This window comes from Pipistrellus hanaki (assembly GCF_964339955.1).
Source record: "Pipistrellus hanaki genome assembly, chromosome: 4".
In the NCBI taxonomy this organism is placed as follows: Eukaryota; Metazoa; Chordata; class Mammalia; order Chiroptera; family Vespertilionidae; genus Pipistrellus; species Pipistrellus hanaki.
Window position 1 is genome coordinate 81,121,185 of NC_140506.1, and position 19,945 is coordinate 81,141,129.

At 50.3% G+C, this 19,945-nt stretch overlaps 1 protein-coding gene across 1 annotated transcript in view; it reads left to right on the top strand.

Annotated features, from left to right (window-relative positions):
* Positions 1 to 3,698, top strand: part of PARN (poly(A)-specific ribonuclease) — a 134,762-nt gene extending 131,064 nt beyond the window's left edge. Inside the window, exon 24 of the mRNA XM_084881134.1 lies at positions 2,724 to 3,698. Within this exon, the coding sequence (XP_084737260.1) occupies positions 2,724 to 2,776 (53 nt within the window). The 3' untranslated portion in view covers positions 2,777 to 3,698. The remainder of the gene's footprint in view (positions 1 to 2,723) is intronic.
* Positions 3,699 to 19,945: the final 16,247 nt, after the last annotated feature.

Below are 19,945 nucleotides of genomic sequence, written 5' to 3' on the forward strand. Positions count from 1 at the left end.
TCCTATGTTTTCTTCTAAAAGTTTTATAGTTTTAGGTTTTACATTTAGGTGTACAATCCATTTTTAATTAATCTTTGTAAAGGATGCAAGGTATGGATTGAGGTCCATCATAGTAGGAGGCAAATGTCCTTAAGTATCTGATTTAAAAAATAAAAATTGTTCCTAAGTAGTTTTTGCACTCTAGAAAAACAGGACTGTGAAAATGAAAAACTGAGTTCCATGGAAAATTGAACATGGCTCCTTACCCACCAGCTCTGAGACTGACCCTTGGACAGTCCACAGTGATCTCTTTCTGGGAAGTGCTGGAAAGAACACTGGCTCGCCTACGTCTAGGTCTCCTTTAAGGTTCCTAAAGTTCTGGTTCCTCTGTACATATTCTTATTCAGCAGCTGCACATTTTAGACAGTGAAAATTAGCATCTTTTTGACAGCAGGCTGATGGCTTCCTGGGAACAACCATGCTCAATGTTGGGCTCTTATTGATAAGGGGAAGGGACCCAGTGTGTATGAAAAACTTGCTCTGCGCTAGGAATTTTGCGAGATCCCAGAGTCCTCTGCGGCATAAAGTAGTAGTCAGTCCATCTTATAGACGAGGCAGTGAAAGTGGTTCTAAGTCATCCAGCTAGTAAAATGGGCAAGCCAGATTTGCCCAACTCCAAAGTCCTTTCCATTATTTCTCACTAGGTCTTCACAGAGTCACTGCTGTGTATATGGTGGCATGTCACCTTACTCCTACTAACACATGTTCCCATCCATCTAATGGTAGGTGCTGCTATAAGCATGACAATGCAATTGCTTTTTGTCATTTACCTAGCCCCCCTTGGCTAGTTTTTTTTAAATTTTTTTTTTTTATTAAATTATTTTTGTACATATACCAATGCCCCTTCCCCTCCCATACATACCCTCCCTCCCCAGAGTTTTGTGTCCATTGGTTGTACCTATATGCATGTATACAAGTCCTTCGGTTGATCGTTTATCTCCCCCAGATCTCCCCAACCTCCCCGCTGTAATTTGACAGTCTGCTTGTTGCTTTACTGTCTCTATATCTATCTTTTGGTTCTTCAGTTTATAATGTTCTTTATCATCCATAAATAAGTGAGGTCATGTGGTGTCTCTCTTTCATTGACTGGCTTGTTTCACTCAGCATGATGTTCTCCAATTCCATCCAGGTTGCTGCAAACGATGAGAATTTTTCCCCCTTGGCTAGTTTTAATTCATTTCCTCACGTTGGGCATTGTGGCCTTTACCTATATAGTGGCTAATTGGCTGCCATTTATTTGATGCGAATTATAAAAATGCCCTTATTGATATTTATTTTCCTGCCTCCCAATAGGTACTGTTGGAACATATGAGTGAGGAGGTCAGGCCAGTTATGTTTATCGTGGGCCAATACAGCACTTAGTTATTCCAAGGACAGTGATTCTGGGTTTATTTTGTTCGTTTGTTTGTTTGTTTGTTTGTTTTTAATATTTTTTAGCAGAATCATATGAATCTTTTTCATGTGAGTCATCTCCAGCCATTTTCTCTCCTCAGGAGAGGTCTTGCAGTCTTCATTGTGAGTCCCAAGGCTTGCATGTTCAACACAGCAGTGCAAACATCAAAGTTCCCCCTCCTGGTCTGCTCCCCTGTCTCTCTCTGGATTTTCTCTCAATAAATGATCGGAAGTGGGATTTCTCATTTTAGCTGAAATGCCCGTGTTATTTCAGGTGTTCAGATCTCGTTCCTTTTAGGTATTCCTGTCATTAACAGTAGCCAGTCTCAGCTGAGTGATTTTCTACTTTGTGGGTCACCAAACCCCATATCTTCTTAAGAGTTACTCTCCATTTCAGGCATCATCGAAGACCTCTTTTGAAATTTTGGAATGTTAGCAGCTGGGGTTGGCTCTGCCCATTTTCCCTGCCAACCCTGCAGTTATGGCTTAAATAAGGCATGACACCAGTGGTGCAGGGAGAGCCTGGCCCGCTACACTTTCCATTGTGAACACGCCTTTTCCTAACTTAGTTCCCATTCGCTCTGCTCCGGACATCGGCGCTCCAGGCCCTGACACATCTGTGTAGTTTCTGTTGCAGAAAGTGGCGTGGATGGAAAAGGAGGGCTTCTCACTTTGAGTTGAAGCTGTTTGTAATGGAAAAGGTTCCGTCAGTCCACGAAGACCTTAGCCGGAGCTGCTGAGGTCGGAAAAAGCTACAAGCTTCTTTGCCCTTTTTGGGATCTCAGAACCCGCACTGGTCAGCTTCCCTCCACGCTGATCTCAGTGCCCGTAGCCCACAGATCACAGAAACCCAGCCTTCTGGGACTCGGCGGGGCTCTTGGTGCTGTAGACAGATGCAGACTCTATCTCAGCCACTCAGCCTCGCTGAGCCTCTTCCTGCATCTGTGAAATGGGGATATTTGTACCATCGTGTGGGGCTTATCTGAAAAGTAAACGAACAGTGCTCAGCATGGTGACTAGCAAAGAATATGGTGTGTGTGCCACTGGGAAATGTAAATGTCCACATGTTAACGCCTGTAAAATGACAGAGGCAGCCGAGTGGGGAGGGAGGCACCTCATGTCTTACCTGGGCTGTGTCTGTGGTGTCCTGCCTGTGCTGGACACAGCTCTCCCTGGACAAGACCTGTCAGGACTTTTCCCGCGTGGCCGTGCAGCCGCCCTGCCCTGTGATGGCGGCTCTGTTCTCCGGGGACTGCCCTCTCCTTGCTCATCTTGTTTTGTCTTTCCACCAGGAAGCATCTCGGACAGCTCTGCCAAGCTCTTTGAAGTTCCCGACACATGGTAGCCGAGGCCCGAGCGAGACAAGCCGCGGGTGCCGTGCTGGGAAAGAACCAGCGGACGTTGGAAGCCATACCCTGTTCAATGAGTGCGGTGTTGGGGGGGGGTTGAAAATGGCGTCGCCTGGAAAAAGCTCAGCTCTTGTTTTTGTGGCTGTGCATTTTCCCTTCCTTTCGGTTGTAAACTGTCTGCTGACACTCAGCACGGTTGTAGGGTGTACATTATTGACCAGTTACTTGTTGCTCGTGTGAAGCCTTCCCCGTGAATTCATTAGCGTGTGTGAGACTCCACCTGACGGGGGAGCTGACACTCTTGGGGGCTGTGATGACGAGTTTGGGGTTGAACTCCTTCCTGCTTCAAGGGGTTTCCTTGTCTCCCCATGCTCGGATTCCCGGCAGTCCCAGCACATGGTTACCGGCTCCGAGTGCGGAAATCGGCTATGTCTGTCTGCTTCCCACCTTAGCTGTCTGAAAACACGACGCTTTCAAGCTTATCTTTCCAGTAGGAGAGTCTCTACCGACAAAGGAGCTGACCATATGCCTTGGCCTCGGGCATATTTACTTAGAGTTGTTTTTCCCTAAGATGTGAGTTTCTTGCGCTGGGACAAGTAAGAAGGTTAATTTCTGTTTTTACGTGTAGTGCTCTGTTCACTCACCAGTGTGGTTGTCTCCTCCGTGTGTGGGTGGCTGTCCCGGGAGAAGGTGGCATGTGCGCACACCTGTGCGTGCCTGTGTGAAATCATGACAAAGCTGCGTGTACCCGCCCTTCCTCTGTCGAAGCAGATCACAGCGGAGACGGAATTTCGTGGATCTCCTTCCATAGAGCTGCTTCCTAGAGATCATTGTTAGATATATAACATTTTTGTATCACAGAAATAAAAATGAAAAATGTATTTCCAAAAGGTGAAAATTAAAGACATTTTCATAGGATTCTGTTTTTTTCCTTCCTTCCTTTTTTTTTTTTTTTTTTTTTTTTTTTTTTAAATAAGTGAATGACATATTCAGTCTCTACATAGGCATCATTTCTCTCTAAAGTTCAGCCCTGAAAAGCTGAGGTAAGTCACCGGAGCTTCTTTTTTCTCTCTAACCCTGAACCAGCCTCGTGAGTGAGAGCCTGTGCTGGTGGCCCTCTGGTAAAGGTGGCGTGGAGGCTGCGTCTTTCCACAGTGGGAGGAGTCTGAGCCCTCACAGCTGGCCGGAACTGCAAATGTGTTCTGCGAATTCAGATTTGTAAGACACTTCCCCACTTAAGAGCCTCTTAACGTTCCCCATTCTAGTCCTCTCCCTTCCGCAGGAGTCTGATAGCCACAAAGTTACAAACCCAAACTGGCCACCTCCTAAGCTGTCAGTGCTCCCAGCTCAGTGGGGAAGTGAGGTGGGAGAGTGGGAAACAGTAAAGGAAGGGACCAAGGCAGGAGCTTACAGAGCCGGCTGGGCCCTGCTGTCATTAAAGCTCACAGGGAAAACAGCTGGTACCCGACACTGCTTTACTAGTGAATAAGAGGGAAAACCACCTGAGATGGTGATTGACATACCTGAGAAGAGTACAAATGGCCTAAGGAGGGTGCCCTGCCAGGACTCGCAGATCGAGGGGTGGTCTAACCAGCCCCGGGTCTGCAGTGGGGGAGAGAGTGGCTTCTGGCCTAAGGTAATGAAATTCTTCATTGTCCCCTGACGCCCAAAGCTTCCTGCTCCAAAAGCTTTGCACCCACGCAGGTTGTACTCCTGTCAGAGAGGGGCTTGGTGAGGAGTGCTTTCTAGAAAGGACTTCTATTTCAGCTCCAGCTCTGTGGCTTTGGACACATCATTCACCCTCTCTGAGCCTCAGTTTTCCTCAGTCATAAAATTAGGATAATAAACCTGCTTTACAGGGTGGCTGTGAGAACTCGGATTATGTAAAATGCCCAATATACACAGTGCCCAATAAATTGTACTATTATTTGAAGATTATGCTTTTGATCTGGAACTAGTAGATGTGCTTCTGCAACTAGAGCCCACATAGGCATGGTCGGCGGAATTTGGCGTAAATACCGAGTGAAGCTCAGACATGTCCTGGCCTCTCTTTTCCCATCAGTAGCAAACGACTTAAACAGGTGAACTAGGTTGGCCCTTTCCCCCTTCTATACAGACCACCTAGGCTTTCTCAATGTGTCTTTCTAGCTTTGGCTTTTTGATAGTGAGGCCCAGGGGCATGCTGTTAGATGGGGCTGTGGCTCTTAGGTTTCTGGAGGACTGGCCAAATGGGGCAGGCCTGGCAGGGGGCGCCTCAGTATCTCTCTGCCCATAGTTTTGTAGTTCTTTGATTTCGGAGTTGTGGTGGAGACTGAGCACTGCGTCTCTGTTTTTATAGCTTTGTATTTTTCTACCCCGCCACCTCCCCAACATTTGATTATGAACATTTTCAAACATACAGAGAAGTTGAAAGAATTTACTCAGTGAACATGCATTTACTTACCGCCTAGATTGTACAGTTTCCATTTTGCTGTTTGTGTTTTATTATATAACCACTAGTGACCCAGTGCACGGATTCTTCACATTGAAAGGAAATTAATTAGAATGTGGCCAGCAGGGTGGGATGAGGCGAGATGTGCCAGATGTACCCTGGAGCCAACCTCCTGCGGTCCCTCCCCAACCGGCCACACCTGGGATAGCATCGTGGCTCGAAGAGCATCTGCGGAGTGAGTGAGGTCCCTCCAGCAGGTGGGTCCCTCGGCCTGGCCTGCAGGGATCGGACTGAAACCTGCAGTCCGACATTCCCCGAGGGGTCCCGGAGTGTGAGGGGGCACTCTGCAAAGTTGCTGTCGTACATGGTGTGAAATACAAACGCCAAGTGTGCACTAAACCATATTTGGGGTCATCAGTGCCCCAGCAACAACATAAGCCATGGCCAAAGGTGGAATCGCGTGGCCCTGTGAGGTGTTTGGCTCCCTCCTCTCTGGTTTAGGGATGCGTCACCTGAGAACCGCTGCTGCCAAGTCACTGTAACTCAGCAGCTCCTACTTCGAGTGTCTGCTCCCTGGTGGTCAGTGCACACCATAGTGACCAGTCAAATGGACACTTAGCATATTAGCCTTTTATATATATAGATTTGTCTGTCTTCCATTCAACCATGAATTCATCATTTCTAAGTTGCAAACATCAGTACAGTCCTCCACCCAAATACTCCAGCGTGCTTGTCATTAGTCAGAATTTAGTATTTGTATATATTTGGGGGTCTGTGGAGATAAACTTTATAATGAAAATGCCCAAATCTTAAGTGTACTATTAGCCTTAAAACTTAAAGAAAAGTTGTCAAGCAGCAAATGAGTTTATTCAACAGTAGCAGAGGAATTTCAATTCTGGACAAGCAGATTATGAGAAACACAGGCCAGATTGGAGAACAAAAGAGAAGAACCCTCTTTTGTAAAGGAAAGGAGGAATTTGGGAGGAGTGGTTCTGAACAAAGGAGGAAAATGAGAGATGGAAGTGGTGATGAGTTCTCATTGGTTGCAGGCAAGACCAGTTGCTGTTTGTGGCAGAGAGGACATTTTCCTTCTGCTGAAGTACAAAAGCTGCAGTGAGGGGTAGTGGGGGAGGGTCCCACAGCTTTCCAGCTCTACTTCCTTTTATTAAATCTTCACCTGAAGATACTGATTTTAGAGAGAGAGCAAGTGGGGAGGGCAGGGAGAATAACATCCCTTGATTGCTGATTGAACGTGCAAGCTAGGCATGTGCCCTGACCGGGAATCAAACCGGTGACCTTTTGGTGTATGGCAGTGTTTTTCAACCTTTTTTGGGCAAAGGCACACTTGTTTCATGAAAAAAATCACGAGGCACACCACCATTAGAAAATGTTAAAAAATTTAACTCTGTGCCTATATGGACTATATATAAAGTAATTCTCTTGAATAGGAATCAAATAAACACAAGGAAAGTATTTTATAATTACTTTATTATGAAATATTAAGTAAACAAAATAGTGAAAAATTATAAAATTCTTGTCTTGTCTGCACCTACGGCACACCAGGCAACATCTCTAGTGTGCCGCGGAACAGCGGTTGAAAAATGCTGGTGTATGGGATGACACTCCAACCAACTGAGCCACCCTGGCCCGGGCTCTGACTCCATTTTGAATGAGGCTTCCTTTACTCACTCTCACGTGTCGGGATGCAGAACATGACCATCACCCAGAATACTCCCAAATGCTTCTTCCCAGCCAACCCCTTCCTCATGTCCACCCCCAGAGGCAGCCACCAGTCTGAATATTTTTTTAAAACAGATTTTTATTGATTTCAGAGAGGGAAAGGGATAGAAATCCCAATGATGAGACTCATTCATCGGCTGCCTCCTGCATGCCCCGCACCGGGGATCCAGCCTGCAACCTAGGCATGTGCCCTGGTTGGAATTGAACTGTGACCCCCTTGTTCATAGATCGGCCCTCAATCACTGAGCCACACTGGCCAGGCGATACAAGTTTTATAAGAAACTTCCAGATCTTTTCCCAAAATGGTCAATCATTTTATCCTCTCATCAGCAATGTATGAGAGTTCCTGTAGCTCTCATCTTTGGAACGTTTGGTGTGGTCTGACCGTCCCAGTGGGTATATAGTATATCTTATTGCAGCTTTCCTTTGCAATTCCCTAATAACTAACGATAAGGTACTTATTGGCCATTTGTATATACTCCTCTGTAAAGTATCTGTTCAGTTTGCCTGTCTATATTTTATTGGGTTATTTGTGTGTCAGTTATTAAGTTGTAGGTGTTCATTATATATTCTGAAAATGTTTAGTCCCAGTCTATGGTTGGCTTGTTTCTTTCCTTTCTCTCTCTCTCTTCTTTTTTCCTGTACTAAGTTACACCTGACACAGAACACTGTGTAAGTTTAAGGTGGACAACGTGGTGATTTGATATATCCATACATCGCCAAAGGATCCCTACCATAGCCCTAGCCCACACCACCATCACATCACACATCACCATTTCTTTTTTGTGATGAGAATATTCATGATCCACTCTTCCTAGCAACTTATTTATTTTCTTAACAGTATCTTCTACTGGGCAGAAGTGTTTAATTCCAATGAAGTCTATGCTGACAGTTTTTTCCTGTGTCCTTTCTAAGAAACCATATTATAAAGATGCTCTTTTATGATTCTAAAAGCTTCATAGTTCTAGCGTCTGTGCTGATGTCTGTGGTCCATCTTGAGTTAATTTGTGTGTGTGTGTGGTGTGTGAGAACAGGCGTCGAGGTCCCCTCACTCCATGTGACTATCCAGTCATCCCATCAGCATTTGTGGAGAAGACCGTTCCTATTGGATTGCTTTGGTGCCTGGTGCAAAAAATCCATTGACCCAATACCAAGTGTGGGTCTTGAGTGTGTGTGTGTCTTTAAAAAGTGCTCTCAGGACTGCTGACCAGCTGCACAGAGAGGGTGTCATGGTTTCTCCGTGTGCCGGTCCCAGGGGGACAAGCCCTTCTCATCACACGGGGAGGAAATGCTGTGACCCGCGGTTCCTGCTGAGCCCAGGTCACTCTCCTGACCTGGGAAACTCGGGGGTGTTAAAAATAGTGCAATCTTTTGGGATCCTTTTTTTTTTTTTTTTTTTTTAAATCTTATGACTTAAGTTTTATGACTTCAGTTGAAATCTTCTATTACCCAAGTGGTTCGTGGAGCACAGCTATGTGTCTGATTTTGTCGAGGAGGGGAAATAGACTACCTGAAGGCCAGTTTGTGTTTCTCCTGATTGCCAGCCGCCCTCGCCATTTCTGTTTCGGCCTGCTGCTTTTTCTAGTCATGCCAGGACCTGAACTGGAGAAAGCTTTTGGTGCGGCTGGGCCTGGTGAAGCCGTCACCAGCTGAGAGGGTCTTTTTTAAAATGGAAACAGTTGAGACAAGATAATCCCATCAGAAAGGAGCTCTTTTATTAGGGAGGGGGAGGTCTTAATATTTCATAAGAGAAGATATTGAACCTTTTTGTTGTTGTTCTTGTTGTCAATCCTCACCTGAGGATATTTTCCCCACTGATTTTTAGAAAGAGGGAGGTGGAAGAGGAAGAGAGAGAGAAACATGGATGTAAGAGAGAGACATCGATTGGTTGCTTCCTATACACCCCACCCAGGGCCCAGGAACACACTGAAACCCAGTTACATGCCCTTGATCGGGAATCGAACCCAGAACCCTGTGCTGTGCGGGCCAGTGCTCTAAGCACTGAGCTACACCAGCGAGGGTGAAATGGAATCCTCACGGCTATTTTTTAAGGGAAACATTAGACCAGAAGCTTGAAGCCAAAGAACTTCGCCTGGGTGTGCGAATTGTGGACTTGTGCAGCTCCGTGCCCGGCGTGTGCGACTTGTCCATGGGAACGTCTTGCCGTATTTCTGAGACCAGCCGGAGCCCGGCCACCAGCCCTTTGGCCCTTGCCTCCCTCGCACAGGACGGTGGGGAACAGCACTCCTCCGTCCGGCTGCCGCAAGGTGCTCTGAGCGTAGACGGTGGAGTCTTGGACTGAGAGTGGTTCCCTACCACGCTCCAGTTGGCGATAAAAATCATAAACTCTCTTCCCACACCTCCCCTCTGTGCATTGCAGTTCCGCTGACCAAGAATCTTACTTTCAATACCAAGAGGCTGGGAGTTCAGAATCCTTCAATTCACTCAGGAAGGACTAATCTCACCCAACAGGTTGGCCTGCATTTGTTGAACGGGCTAGACATTCAATGGCCCCTCAGAACATTGTGTCTACGGGTTACCTTGACGATACAGTGTGGCTCAGAAGCATATGCTTCTGCCTGCTTCTGGAGCCTGGGCCTAAAGGTGGGGGAGTGAGGGTCTTTCGGGGGTTTTCTTGTTTTCATGAGGCCTGGCGATTCTCCGTTGTCCAGTTGACTTCATCTTCCTCATTGTGCATGAGTCAGCAAGCTCACAGATCCTGGTGGGTGGCGTGAGAGAACAGCCTCAGAGCCCTCATTGTCTCCCTTTTCCATGCGCTCATTTCCACATAGACTCGGGAGAGTTTCCATTAGTCACAGGGATGGAGGAACCCGCACGGTGGAGGCAGCTCGCTGCGGGCACAGCATCTGCCCCGGTGACGGCCCCGGCCGAGCTCGTCAGCGGATTCAGCTCCCTCCGCTGCCAGAGGGGCCGCCTCTCTCCTCACCGCCACTGAGGGACCGCCTCTCTCCTCACAGCCACTGAGCTGCCACGGTCACAGGCAGCACCCACAGGAGCTGAGCACCCACAGCGGCCTTCCCCCAGCTCATGGCCATTTCCCTTGTCCCCTTTCCCTAAGAGAAAACAAGAGTCTCCTCCTTGTAAACACTTCCCCTCCCCACTCTCTAGAACTTTCCATTTTAATGTACACTCACCCCCCCCCCCAAGTGGATTCCTTCTCCACTGTGTGTTTCTTCTGTAATAATCAAGGAAAGGTGTTGGAGCAGTACACTGAGCACTGCACGGGGTTTGAAATGTAGGTACTGTCATTCCCACTTGGAGATAAAACAGGCCCAGGTGGGCTCAGTCTCTTGCCCAGGGTCATGGTCAGTGGCAGAGCTGGAACTCAAACCTCAGGGGACGTGTCCCTCCCCGAGACTTGGCACTGACATGTCCATCTGAAGGGAGACACAGACATGTCAGTGGAGACGTGCTGAGGAACTCCCTCTGCATCCCCGAGTCTCCCTTGTGTGCGTACTGACTATGTCAGGTGTCCCGGCTCTGGGTCGGGCCCAGATCCCCCTCTGCACTCTCTGTTCACTCCCCGCTGCAGGAACGGAGCGCTCTACACAGACCTGCCGCCTCTCCTCCCACAGGCTCTCAAAGCTTTGTTCATCTCTTAGACTTCCCTCAGGGACACTTCCCCGAAGAGGGGGTCCCAGCCGCTGGGAGCAGACACACTGAAAGGCTCTCGATCGCTTGGCCAGCGTGGCTCAGTGGCTGAGCATCAACCTATGAACCAGGAGGTCACGATTCGATTCCCAGTCAAGGCACATGCCTGGATTGCGGGCTCAATCCCCTGTGGGGGGCATGCAGGAGGCAGCTAATCAGTGATTCTCATCGTTGATGTTTCTATCTCCCTGTCTGTGTGTGTGTGTGTGTGTGTGTGTATATATATATATATATATATATATATATATATATATATATATATATATATATATATATAAATTTTTTTTAAAGGCTCTCAGTCTACATTGCCAGATTGCTTCCCAATTTACCCTCCTGCCAGAGGGCTACATAGTATGATGTCCAAAGCACCCGCCTCACGCGCCAGCTAATCATTTCGCCTACAGAGGGCGCCACGGAGGCCCAGCCCAGCAAGAGACACACCTGGCCCTGGAAGCGCCCGTTCCCAGCAGCAGCACCTGAGAACTTGTTCGGAATGTAAATGCTTGGGCCTCACTCCAGTCCCACTGAGTCAGAAGCTCCAGGGTGGGGTCGGCTGTCTGGAAACCAGCCCTGCAGGTGTTCTGGTTGCTGCTCAGGCTGGGAGCCGCCGGTCTTGGGAAAGCTGCCTGCACTGCAAGAGAAATGCACGCGCTCCTTACGCACCAAGGGGCAAGGTCACGTCCATCCGCAGGTCTCGTGAGCAGCTGGCACCTCTGAGCTCCTGTGTGTCTTCCGTTTGGATCATTGGGGCCGTGTGCAAAATGTCGCTCTCTGATGCAGGGTCTCACTCTCGTGGAGGCTTGTCCTCCAGACGTAGAGGGTTATTATGTGCCCGGCGCGTTATTGCCATCCCTTGTGTCCCCTCGGGAAGGGGGAGAGAAGAGTGCTCGTAGCAGGTGAGACGCATCCTCAGCTCACACAGCTGGCGCGTGGCAGGCCTGAAATTTGAGGCCTGAGAGACGGAGTTGAGGTAATAATGTGGGAGTCTTTCACATGTTGCTCTTCTGGAATCTTCTGAAGCTGCCTTACGTGCCTTGAGAAAGTGGCTTTCCCCAGCTGCTTCTAACCTCGGGCTCCAACGCGCCAACGCCGGGCTCAGGCACAGGCCCCGCTTGCTTGGTTGGCAGGTTAGTGAGGTGATCTCTTATTTCCCACCACCGTCTTCAGTCCAACTCAAAGGGATTGCTTCTAGAGGGTTCTGACTCCAAGCATACCCCGCCAGGCCAGTGTCTCAGTTGTCTATCACTTGCCTGTGACATTTCATATGGGGAGTTCTCAAATCCTGCCTCAAATGACAGGTGGGGACCAAGGGCCCTTGGCCAGGGGGCTCAGGGGCTGGGGCACAATGTTGAGTGTGGCACTGGTGGTTTGTCTGAATTCAGGGTTGAGCCTGAGTTTTTTGATTGCTTTTTAAAAATATATATATTTTATTGATTTTTTACAGAGAGGAAGGGAGAGGGACAGAGAGCTAGAAACATCGATCAGCCAACTCCTGCACACCCCCCACAGGGGATGTGCTCGCAACCAAGGTACATGCCCTTGACCAGAATCGAACCTGGGACTCTTCAGTCCCCAAGCCGACGCTCTATCCACTGAGCCAAACTTTATTTTTTATTTCTTTTTATTCCTCACCCAACGATACTTTTCCCATTAGTCTTTAGAGAGTGGGAGGGAGCGGGAGAGACAGGGAGAAACATCGATGTGAGAGCGACACATGGATTGGTTGCCTCCTACACCCTCCCCCCAAATCAAACCTGGGACCCTTCCGTTTGAGGACCAATGCTCTATCCACTGAGGTAAACCAGCAGGGCAGGGCCCACGTTCTGGTGCACACGGGCACTCTGGCTGCCCTGGGCTTCAGGCTTGGCTTCCGGAGCGGCCGGAGTCCAGAGCCAAAGAGGCAGGCCAGGCTCAGCGCCGCCCCGAGGAGTCCCCTGGAGAGCCCCAGAGGTGCCTGTAGTCACAGCAAAACAGAAGGGGCTCCAAATATTCCCTTTTGAGGCCGGGGAAGGGGAGCCAAATGAAATGTGAAGAGGTGTCTGAAGGCCCGGAGGAAACCAGGAGGCCCTTCCAGAAGTTCTATTTGTGGCAAGGAACCTTGGCATGGGCCAGCCAGCTCCACTGCAAAAATAGACCGATGTGCCGAGAAACGGCCGGCTCTGCAAGCAAATGCCCCTCCGCGGCGGGCTGAGCCCAGACCAGGAGCCCTGCCCCTCGCCTCCGCTCCCCTCCAGACCCCGGCACCAAAAGCGGAGAAGAAAAGGTTAAACATCCTAACACGGACGCTTGAGTAGAGCCATGACTTGACTCTCACAAATGGGACCCGTGGAAACACAGGGCAAAAGGAAGGTTTCACATAAATGCCTGGGAACCAAATGAGCCTACAGCCCGTCCCTGCGGCTGCCAGCCCAGCTCCCTTCACTGTGGGCATTCTCCCCTTTGCCCGCAAGTGGGCGAATGGCTAAGAAAATGGGGTACCGTGTGCAGCAGGAGAGAGAGAGGCTAGACAGAAAATGTAAATCTTGACGTTGAAGGACAGGACCCCGAGAAAAGGCGGTCTCAGACCATCCTTCCATGGCCAGGCTGACAGCCTGATGAGGGCGATGGGGGTGAGGGTGGAAGGAGAAAACAGACAAGACAGACTCCGGGAGGCCACCTGACTGGAAGCCAGCGCTGGCGTCCGAGGGTGTCGGTGCTCCCCTGGCACAGGCCCCCCTCTCAGCGGGGAGGGCTGCTGGGCCACGTCGCTGTGCATGGCGAGCAGCTCCTGGCATCAGGTGGAGCCATGCCTCAACGTTCTCTGGGTGGGGGCGGGGGGAGGGTGACCCCGCCACATTTTTCTGCCCTGGACTCCTGGCCACCTTAAGGTTGCAATGACCAGATGCAAACGTGCAGGGTGAGTCACTGATAAAGAGTTGTGCTCCTTAGAAGGGGCGCTATATTTTATGGCTCAGGAAGGTGTTTTTTTGTGGGTTTTTTTTGGGGGGGTGGGCGGGGGTGTAAAGGAGCTTATTTATACCCAGCATCTCCTTGGCTAGAACTGGGGTTCAGCAAGCAAATTAGATCCACTTTCCCCTTCTGGCCCCAGCAGATGATGGGTGGGGTCTGCACCTCCCTCCCTTTCTCTCTTTGAAACGGAGAGCTGTCAGCGTCCAGCCACGGCCTTGCACTCAGCTGCCTCTCAGCCTTTGGAGATGAAAGGTCAAATGTCACCTGGAGTTGGCAGCCCCACTTGCCAGCAGCTCCTCTGTCTTCAGAGAGCTCGAGGGCAGCTGTCTGAGTGCTTAGGCCGGGACTCCCGAGGGAATTCCCTCTCTGCCAATAGAGAAAGGTCACCGTTGGCTGGAGGGAGAATGGCAGCTTCTGTCCCAGGAACTTCATAGCTGGTGGGTAGGATCCCCGAGCAAACAAAAGCGGGTCGCAAAGTGAGGGGAGTTTGTCTGGTTGACAAAGCAGGGCAGAGCGTGGTGAGGTGGGATTCAGGAGTGGCCGTGCCTTCAACAAGCTGGGCCAGGGATCAAGCCCGCAACCAAGGTACGTGCCTTTGACGGGAATCGGACCTGGGACCCTTCATTTCGAGGGCCAACATTCTATCCACTGAGCATAACTGGCCAGGGAAACATGGTGAATGAAAAGCAACAGATCCTTCAACAAGCTGGGTTCGGAAGGGCACTGGTTTGACAGGCATGTGCAGAGGCACCATCCACATACTTGCTATGTGGGCTGCAGTGGAAACAGGTTTTGTTTTTTTCCCCTGGCAGCACCTGTTTCTTTGAGCTCAGCTTCCCCAATCAGATAATTCTGCTAAGACCTGCCATTCAGAGCAGCCCATCCTCCGAGCCACAGGAGGTGGGCATGAGATCCAGGCCCAGCCAATCAGAGTGCCCCTCACCTCCTGGGCAGGTGAGGCTGGTTCTCTGCTGGAAGAGCCGGATGGGGTCACTGGCAGCCGGTTCCAGTGCACACGGAGAACCACTGGCAGCAGGAGGGAGGACAAGCCAATCTGAGAGAGAGAGCATATGGAGGGCGGCCTTCGGGGCCTGGGTCCATTTGTGCCCAATGCTAGACCTACCCCTTCCCGTAAATCAATAAGCCATCTCTCTCCTCTGCGAACCTCAGTCTGAGTTTCCTTTCTGTCACTTGCTACTACAAAAGCCTAACTATTACAGGAAATATTTGGATGCAGGAAGGGCCCTGCAGTTTGTGAAGAGACTTGCTAGTACAGAGTACTTGTAGGCTAATACAAATAGTAAAATAGAAATGTTAAGTGTTTAGCTTGAGGAAGTCAAGTGTTGTTTTTTTAAAATAGATTTTTATTTATTTCAGAGAGGAAGAGAGAAATAGAAACATCAATGATGAGAGAGACTCATAGATCGGCTGCCTCCTGCACACCCCACACTGGGGTGTGAGCCCAAGACCTGGGCATGTGCCCTGACCGGGAATCAAACCGTGACCTCCTGGTTCCTAGGTTGATGCTCAACCACTGAGCCACACCAGCCGGACGAGGAAGAGGAGTCTTTTCAGACCCTTGAGAAACACTCATTGACCGATAACAAATCCTTCAGAAAGGCAGGTTCCTAAAGGGGGCAATGCTGCCGTAGGTCAGGGGACTGAATGAAAGAAGGAAGTTCTTGCACATGAAAAGGCCACACAGTCATCACCGAGATGAGTTGGGCATCTCGGCAACACCAACTGAAGGCTGGTTTCTCGGCAAGTCCTGGGGTTTGAGATGGGCTTTCCTGGTTAGGGGGCGACCCGTCTCAGCCAGAGCCTCCGGCCAGCGCTGGTGGGGTCTGGCCGGGCTCCTCTCCAGAGGGGGCGGCTTTGTGCCCTGGCGCATTTTTCTGTCCCTGCTCGGAGGAGGCCCGTAGCCGGGGACAGCCTGCTTTCCAACACACACCATCTATTATCCAGACCTTCTGCTCTTTTAGTCCATCCTTCCCTGTCATTTATTCTCAAGTTGGGAACGTTTCCCAAACCAACGATTGCCCAGGCCACAGTGTTCCTTGCTGAATGTCCCCAGAAAAGACGGGGAACATGGTGAACACAAAACAGCCTTCACCCCCGGCCTCGGAAAGGGGCTGTTTTGCCAGGATGCTGTCACACCCCACTCCTTCCTGACGTCACACGGCGAAGACGGCTGGAAGACGGAGGGAACTCCGGATGATTCTCCCAAACGGATCTCTCTCTATGGTCCTTGGGAGAAGGTTATGTCTTGTAATGAAACAAATTGTAAGCCGAGCCCAGGCTCAACCACTTGCTTGCTTTCCACCTTGGATAAATTCTATGTACCTCTGAACCTCATTTTTCTGCTCTGTAGAGTGGGGATGATACGACTGCAGTATTTAAACCAGTTCAGCTGTGAGGGACAGAGCTCTGAATACAGTGGCTTAAAAAAACACTGATATAAAAGACTCCCGAGGCAGGCAGTCATTGGCTGGTAGTGTAGGTCAGGGACATCAGCACAGACCAGTCTCCCTCGGTCTTCCTATATTAGCTTCCATCCCAAAGGTCACATCACGATCCAAGGTGGCTGCTGCAGCTCCAGCCATTATGTTCCTGACTTCAGGAAAGAGGAAGTACACTCTGACTCACCCTTTTAGGAATCTTTCCACCACCAAACTCCTGTTCATATATCATTGGCTAGATCTTAGTCACATGGTCATGTCTAGCTGCAAGGGAGTCTGGGAAAGATAGTTGCGGTAGGTAATTGCTCATCCCTTCCTCCTGGGTTTCACTTCTTTGTGTGATTCCCTCCCCTCGTTAGGGGACGACAGTCTTGTAGTGATGTGTGCACCTAATTGAGGCAAGAATTTATGTATGACCCCCCCTTCCCCTGCATGTAGGAATCTTGTCACCCTGGAAGAATGTGAACTCTCAATCATTTCACATATAATGAAATCCCAATTTTTTTTTTTCCAGAATGGGTTGAAACCAAGGCATTTCAGTGAAAACAGGTGATCTGGGGAGGAAAAAAAATTGGCGATAAGTCCGAAGACTTATTTTCTCTCCTTCAATAATGATGGAAGATAAAAGGTGCCAATATTCTCGCTCCTTATTTTTATTAGTGAATGAGGATAGATGAGCACTTAATAAAACATTCACAGAAGGCTCCGCTGCATTATTAAAAATATTCTTTATCATTTTTTTGGAATTTCATAAAACAGCAATTTCTTTAAAATCAGTGAGCTTGAGGGGGGATGGGTGCATATGTGGGGTATTGTTCTTCTTTCATGCTGTGTTAGCATGCTTTTATAAACTTTAAAAAACTGACCTTCATAAGTTTTTAGCACGAAGTTGCCGAAACTTCTCAGGGTCTTGCCAGTACAATGCAGAGGAGCCCTGCCCACTGGAAAGCCACAGGGGGGGAGACTGGTCGCCGATGTCCCTGAGTGTGGAACTTGAGAGTCCGGCGTGGACTGGAGGGACAGGGCATGGGGAGTGAGACCCTGAGTTTAGAAAGTTGTCAAAACCAAATGACACATAGAGAGTTTGAACTCCGTCCCTCTCCTAAAGGAGAGCAGACGGAGCAGAAAGCAGGAAAGCACTGTGTGTGTGTGTGTGTGTGTGTGTGTGTGTGTGTGTGTGTGTGTGTACACATGCACACGCACAGGGGATAGGGGAGCTTTGGGTAGGAGAAGAACGTTAGGGAGGAAATGAATGCATTTTTTCTGATAAGGAACATTTATTAAGCAGGCGGGAGCTGGGTAGGCAGGTCCCATTGAGTCTTCCAGATGAGTGATAGCTGTCTAGCTTAGAGACAGTTACAGACTGGTCCTGGGGGTGACTGTTTTTCTTGACATGGCCCTCTGCTGCCATCTTCTCTATTAGGAACGCGGTTTGCTGTATTTAGCTGGCGGTACAGCATTTAGCTGGTGGGAACTCCCTGGCACTCTCTGTCACTGACCTCAGGGGTGGCCTCGTCACCCCAGCACTGAAGCTGCACACAAAGGTCCCTGGCCACCAGGATTCGTTTGAGACAGTTTCTTTCTCTCAGCCCGTCCCCTCGCCCGTGGCTCTGTGCGTGCCCATCTCTCAGCCTTGCCCATGACCCTGTGTTTGCAGTGAACTGTGCACGTTCTCCTCTCTGTGTTTTCAGAATATGAGAGTCAACCTCGACTGGAAGGTAGCCAGGGTCTGGGTCTCTAAGGAGAGGGGCTTGGACATAGAAACGCACTGGGAGAAATGCCGCCTGATGGCCGAGGCAGAGGTGGGGGTGCTGCTGCCACAAGCCGAGGAAGGCCAGGGCGGCTGGCAAACCCGGAGCTGGGAGAGGCCGGACAGACTCCCCTGAGCCTCAGAGGGAGCATGGCCCTGCCGACACCTTGATTTTGGACTTCCAGCCCCCAGCCCCGAGAGAGACAAAGTCCTGCTGCTTGAAGCCGCGGGTTTGTGGTCCTGGGTCACAGCAGCCCTGGGACTCTAACGCGGGCGCACAGTTCCCGTCCCGCCCCAAGGGCCTGAAATGGGAAACGGGCCCCCTTCCAGGAGGAGAAGTTCTCAGCTGATGAAAGATCCCAGCAGAAAAGGCCGCATTACATTTGTAGCCAATGCCACTTCCAAGGGGACACCACGCAGCCCCCCATGGCCCGGGGACAGCAGCGGCCAGCACCGGCCTCCTCCCCGCCCAGCTCTCCCGGGCTCTGCGGGGACGGCGGCTTTGGGCGGCGAGACCCGGTGACAACGGCTCCCTGTGCGATGGCACTGCCCTGCGTTAACACCGAGAACCCTGCACCCCTGGGCCCCCGGCTTCCCAGTAAGCCAGGAGGGCCCGTTCCCCGCACTGGGGCTGGGGCTGGGGCTGGGGTTGGTTTTATTTCCTTGGGAGCAGGGGACAGGCTCAAATGCCGTGTGAGGACCACAGGCATTAAAAAAAAAATTATATATATATATATATATATATATATATATATATATATATATATATATATATGTGTGTGTGTGTGTGTGTGTGTGTGTGTGTGTGTGTGTGTGTGTGTTTATTGATTTTTAGAGAGGAAGGGCAGGAGATAGAGAGATAGGAACATTGCCGAAACCGGTTTGGCTCAATGGATAGAGCGTCGGCTTGGGGACTGAAGGGTCCCGGGTTCGATTCCGGTCAAGGGCATGTACCTTGGTTGCGGGCATGTCCCCAGTGGGGGATGTGCAAGAGGCAGCTGATCGATGACTCTCTCTCATCAATGTTTCTGACTCTCTATCTCTCTTCCTTACTCTCTGTACAAAATCAATAAAAAATAATTTTTAAAAAAAGAGAGAGAGATAGGAACATTGATGAGAGAGAAACATCAGTTGGCTGCCTCCTGTATGCCCCCCGCCCCCCACCCCCCGACTGGGGACCAAGCTTATAACCCAAACCAGGACGTTTTTAAATCCTGACTACGTGCCGGTTTGTGCCTGGTGCTTTGTGAGTTGACAGGCCTCACCGCACACCTGAGGGGTGCTGTGGGTGTCAGCCCCCAGAGAGGGGGGCTCAGGCGTGTCGGCGGCCGGTCCTGTGCCAGCTGCGTCAGCTGGGGTGGGACACTCTCTGTAAAAGCCAGGGGACACACACCCAGCGACTCTCCAGCCACATGGGCCTCCCTGAGGAGTTGTCCGGCCAGAGAGAGCTTTAAAAGCCACGGAGCTGGGCAGGGGCCACTGGTCGTGGCAGCAGCAGTAATTCGGTGCCCATGGTTTCAACCCCATTGGTTTCACGTGTGTATGCTACCGCACTGGCCCCTAAAGGGCATGTGTTTGCCAGGCTCTGACCCGGTGGAGCGTGTGCCTGGTGGCCCAGCCTGGAGGTGGCAGGTGTGGGCTGTTCCCAACACACAAAGGAGCAAGTTTTCTGCCGCCTTCATTGCCCCGTGACGGCTCTGCCAGGCCCGGCTCCAGACCAGGCTGTGTGCAGGCCCCACACCCGCTGTTTTGGGGAGAATTCTCCCAGCAGGAGCCTTGATGCAGGCAGGCAGTGCTGGAAGACACAGATGGGGTCAGAGTGACTTTGGCTTCTGCAGGAGGCCAGCGGCGGGGTCACCTGCACACCACCTCTGCCTTTTTCTATTGGTAAAAGCAGAGAAATTGTCTCGTCAGCGCCTCACCTATAAAACAGGGCTCATACCTATATTCCTGGGTAAACGAGTTGTGAAAACTAAATGAGATAATTTGCTCTTTCATTCAACACATATATTTTTTTGAGCAGCTCCGAGGTGCGAGGCACTATTCCAGACGCGAGGGATGCTGTGGCGGACAAAGTAAGACGGAAGCACCTGCTCTCCTGGAACTGACATTCCAGACCAGGGGGCTGCAGCCCGCGGGCCAAGCCAGCTCGTGTTTGCACAGA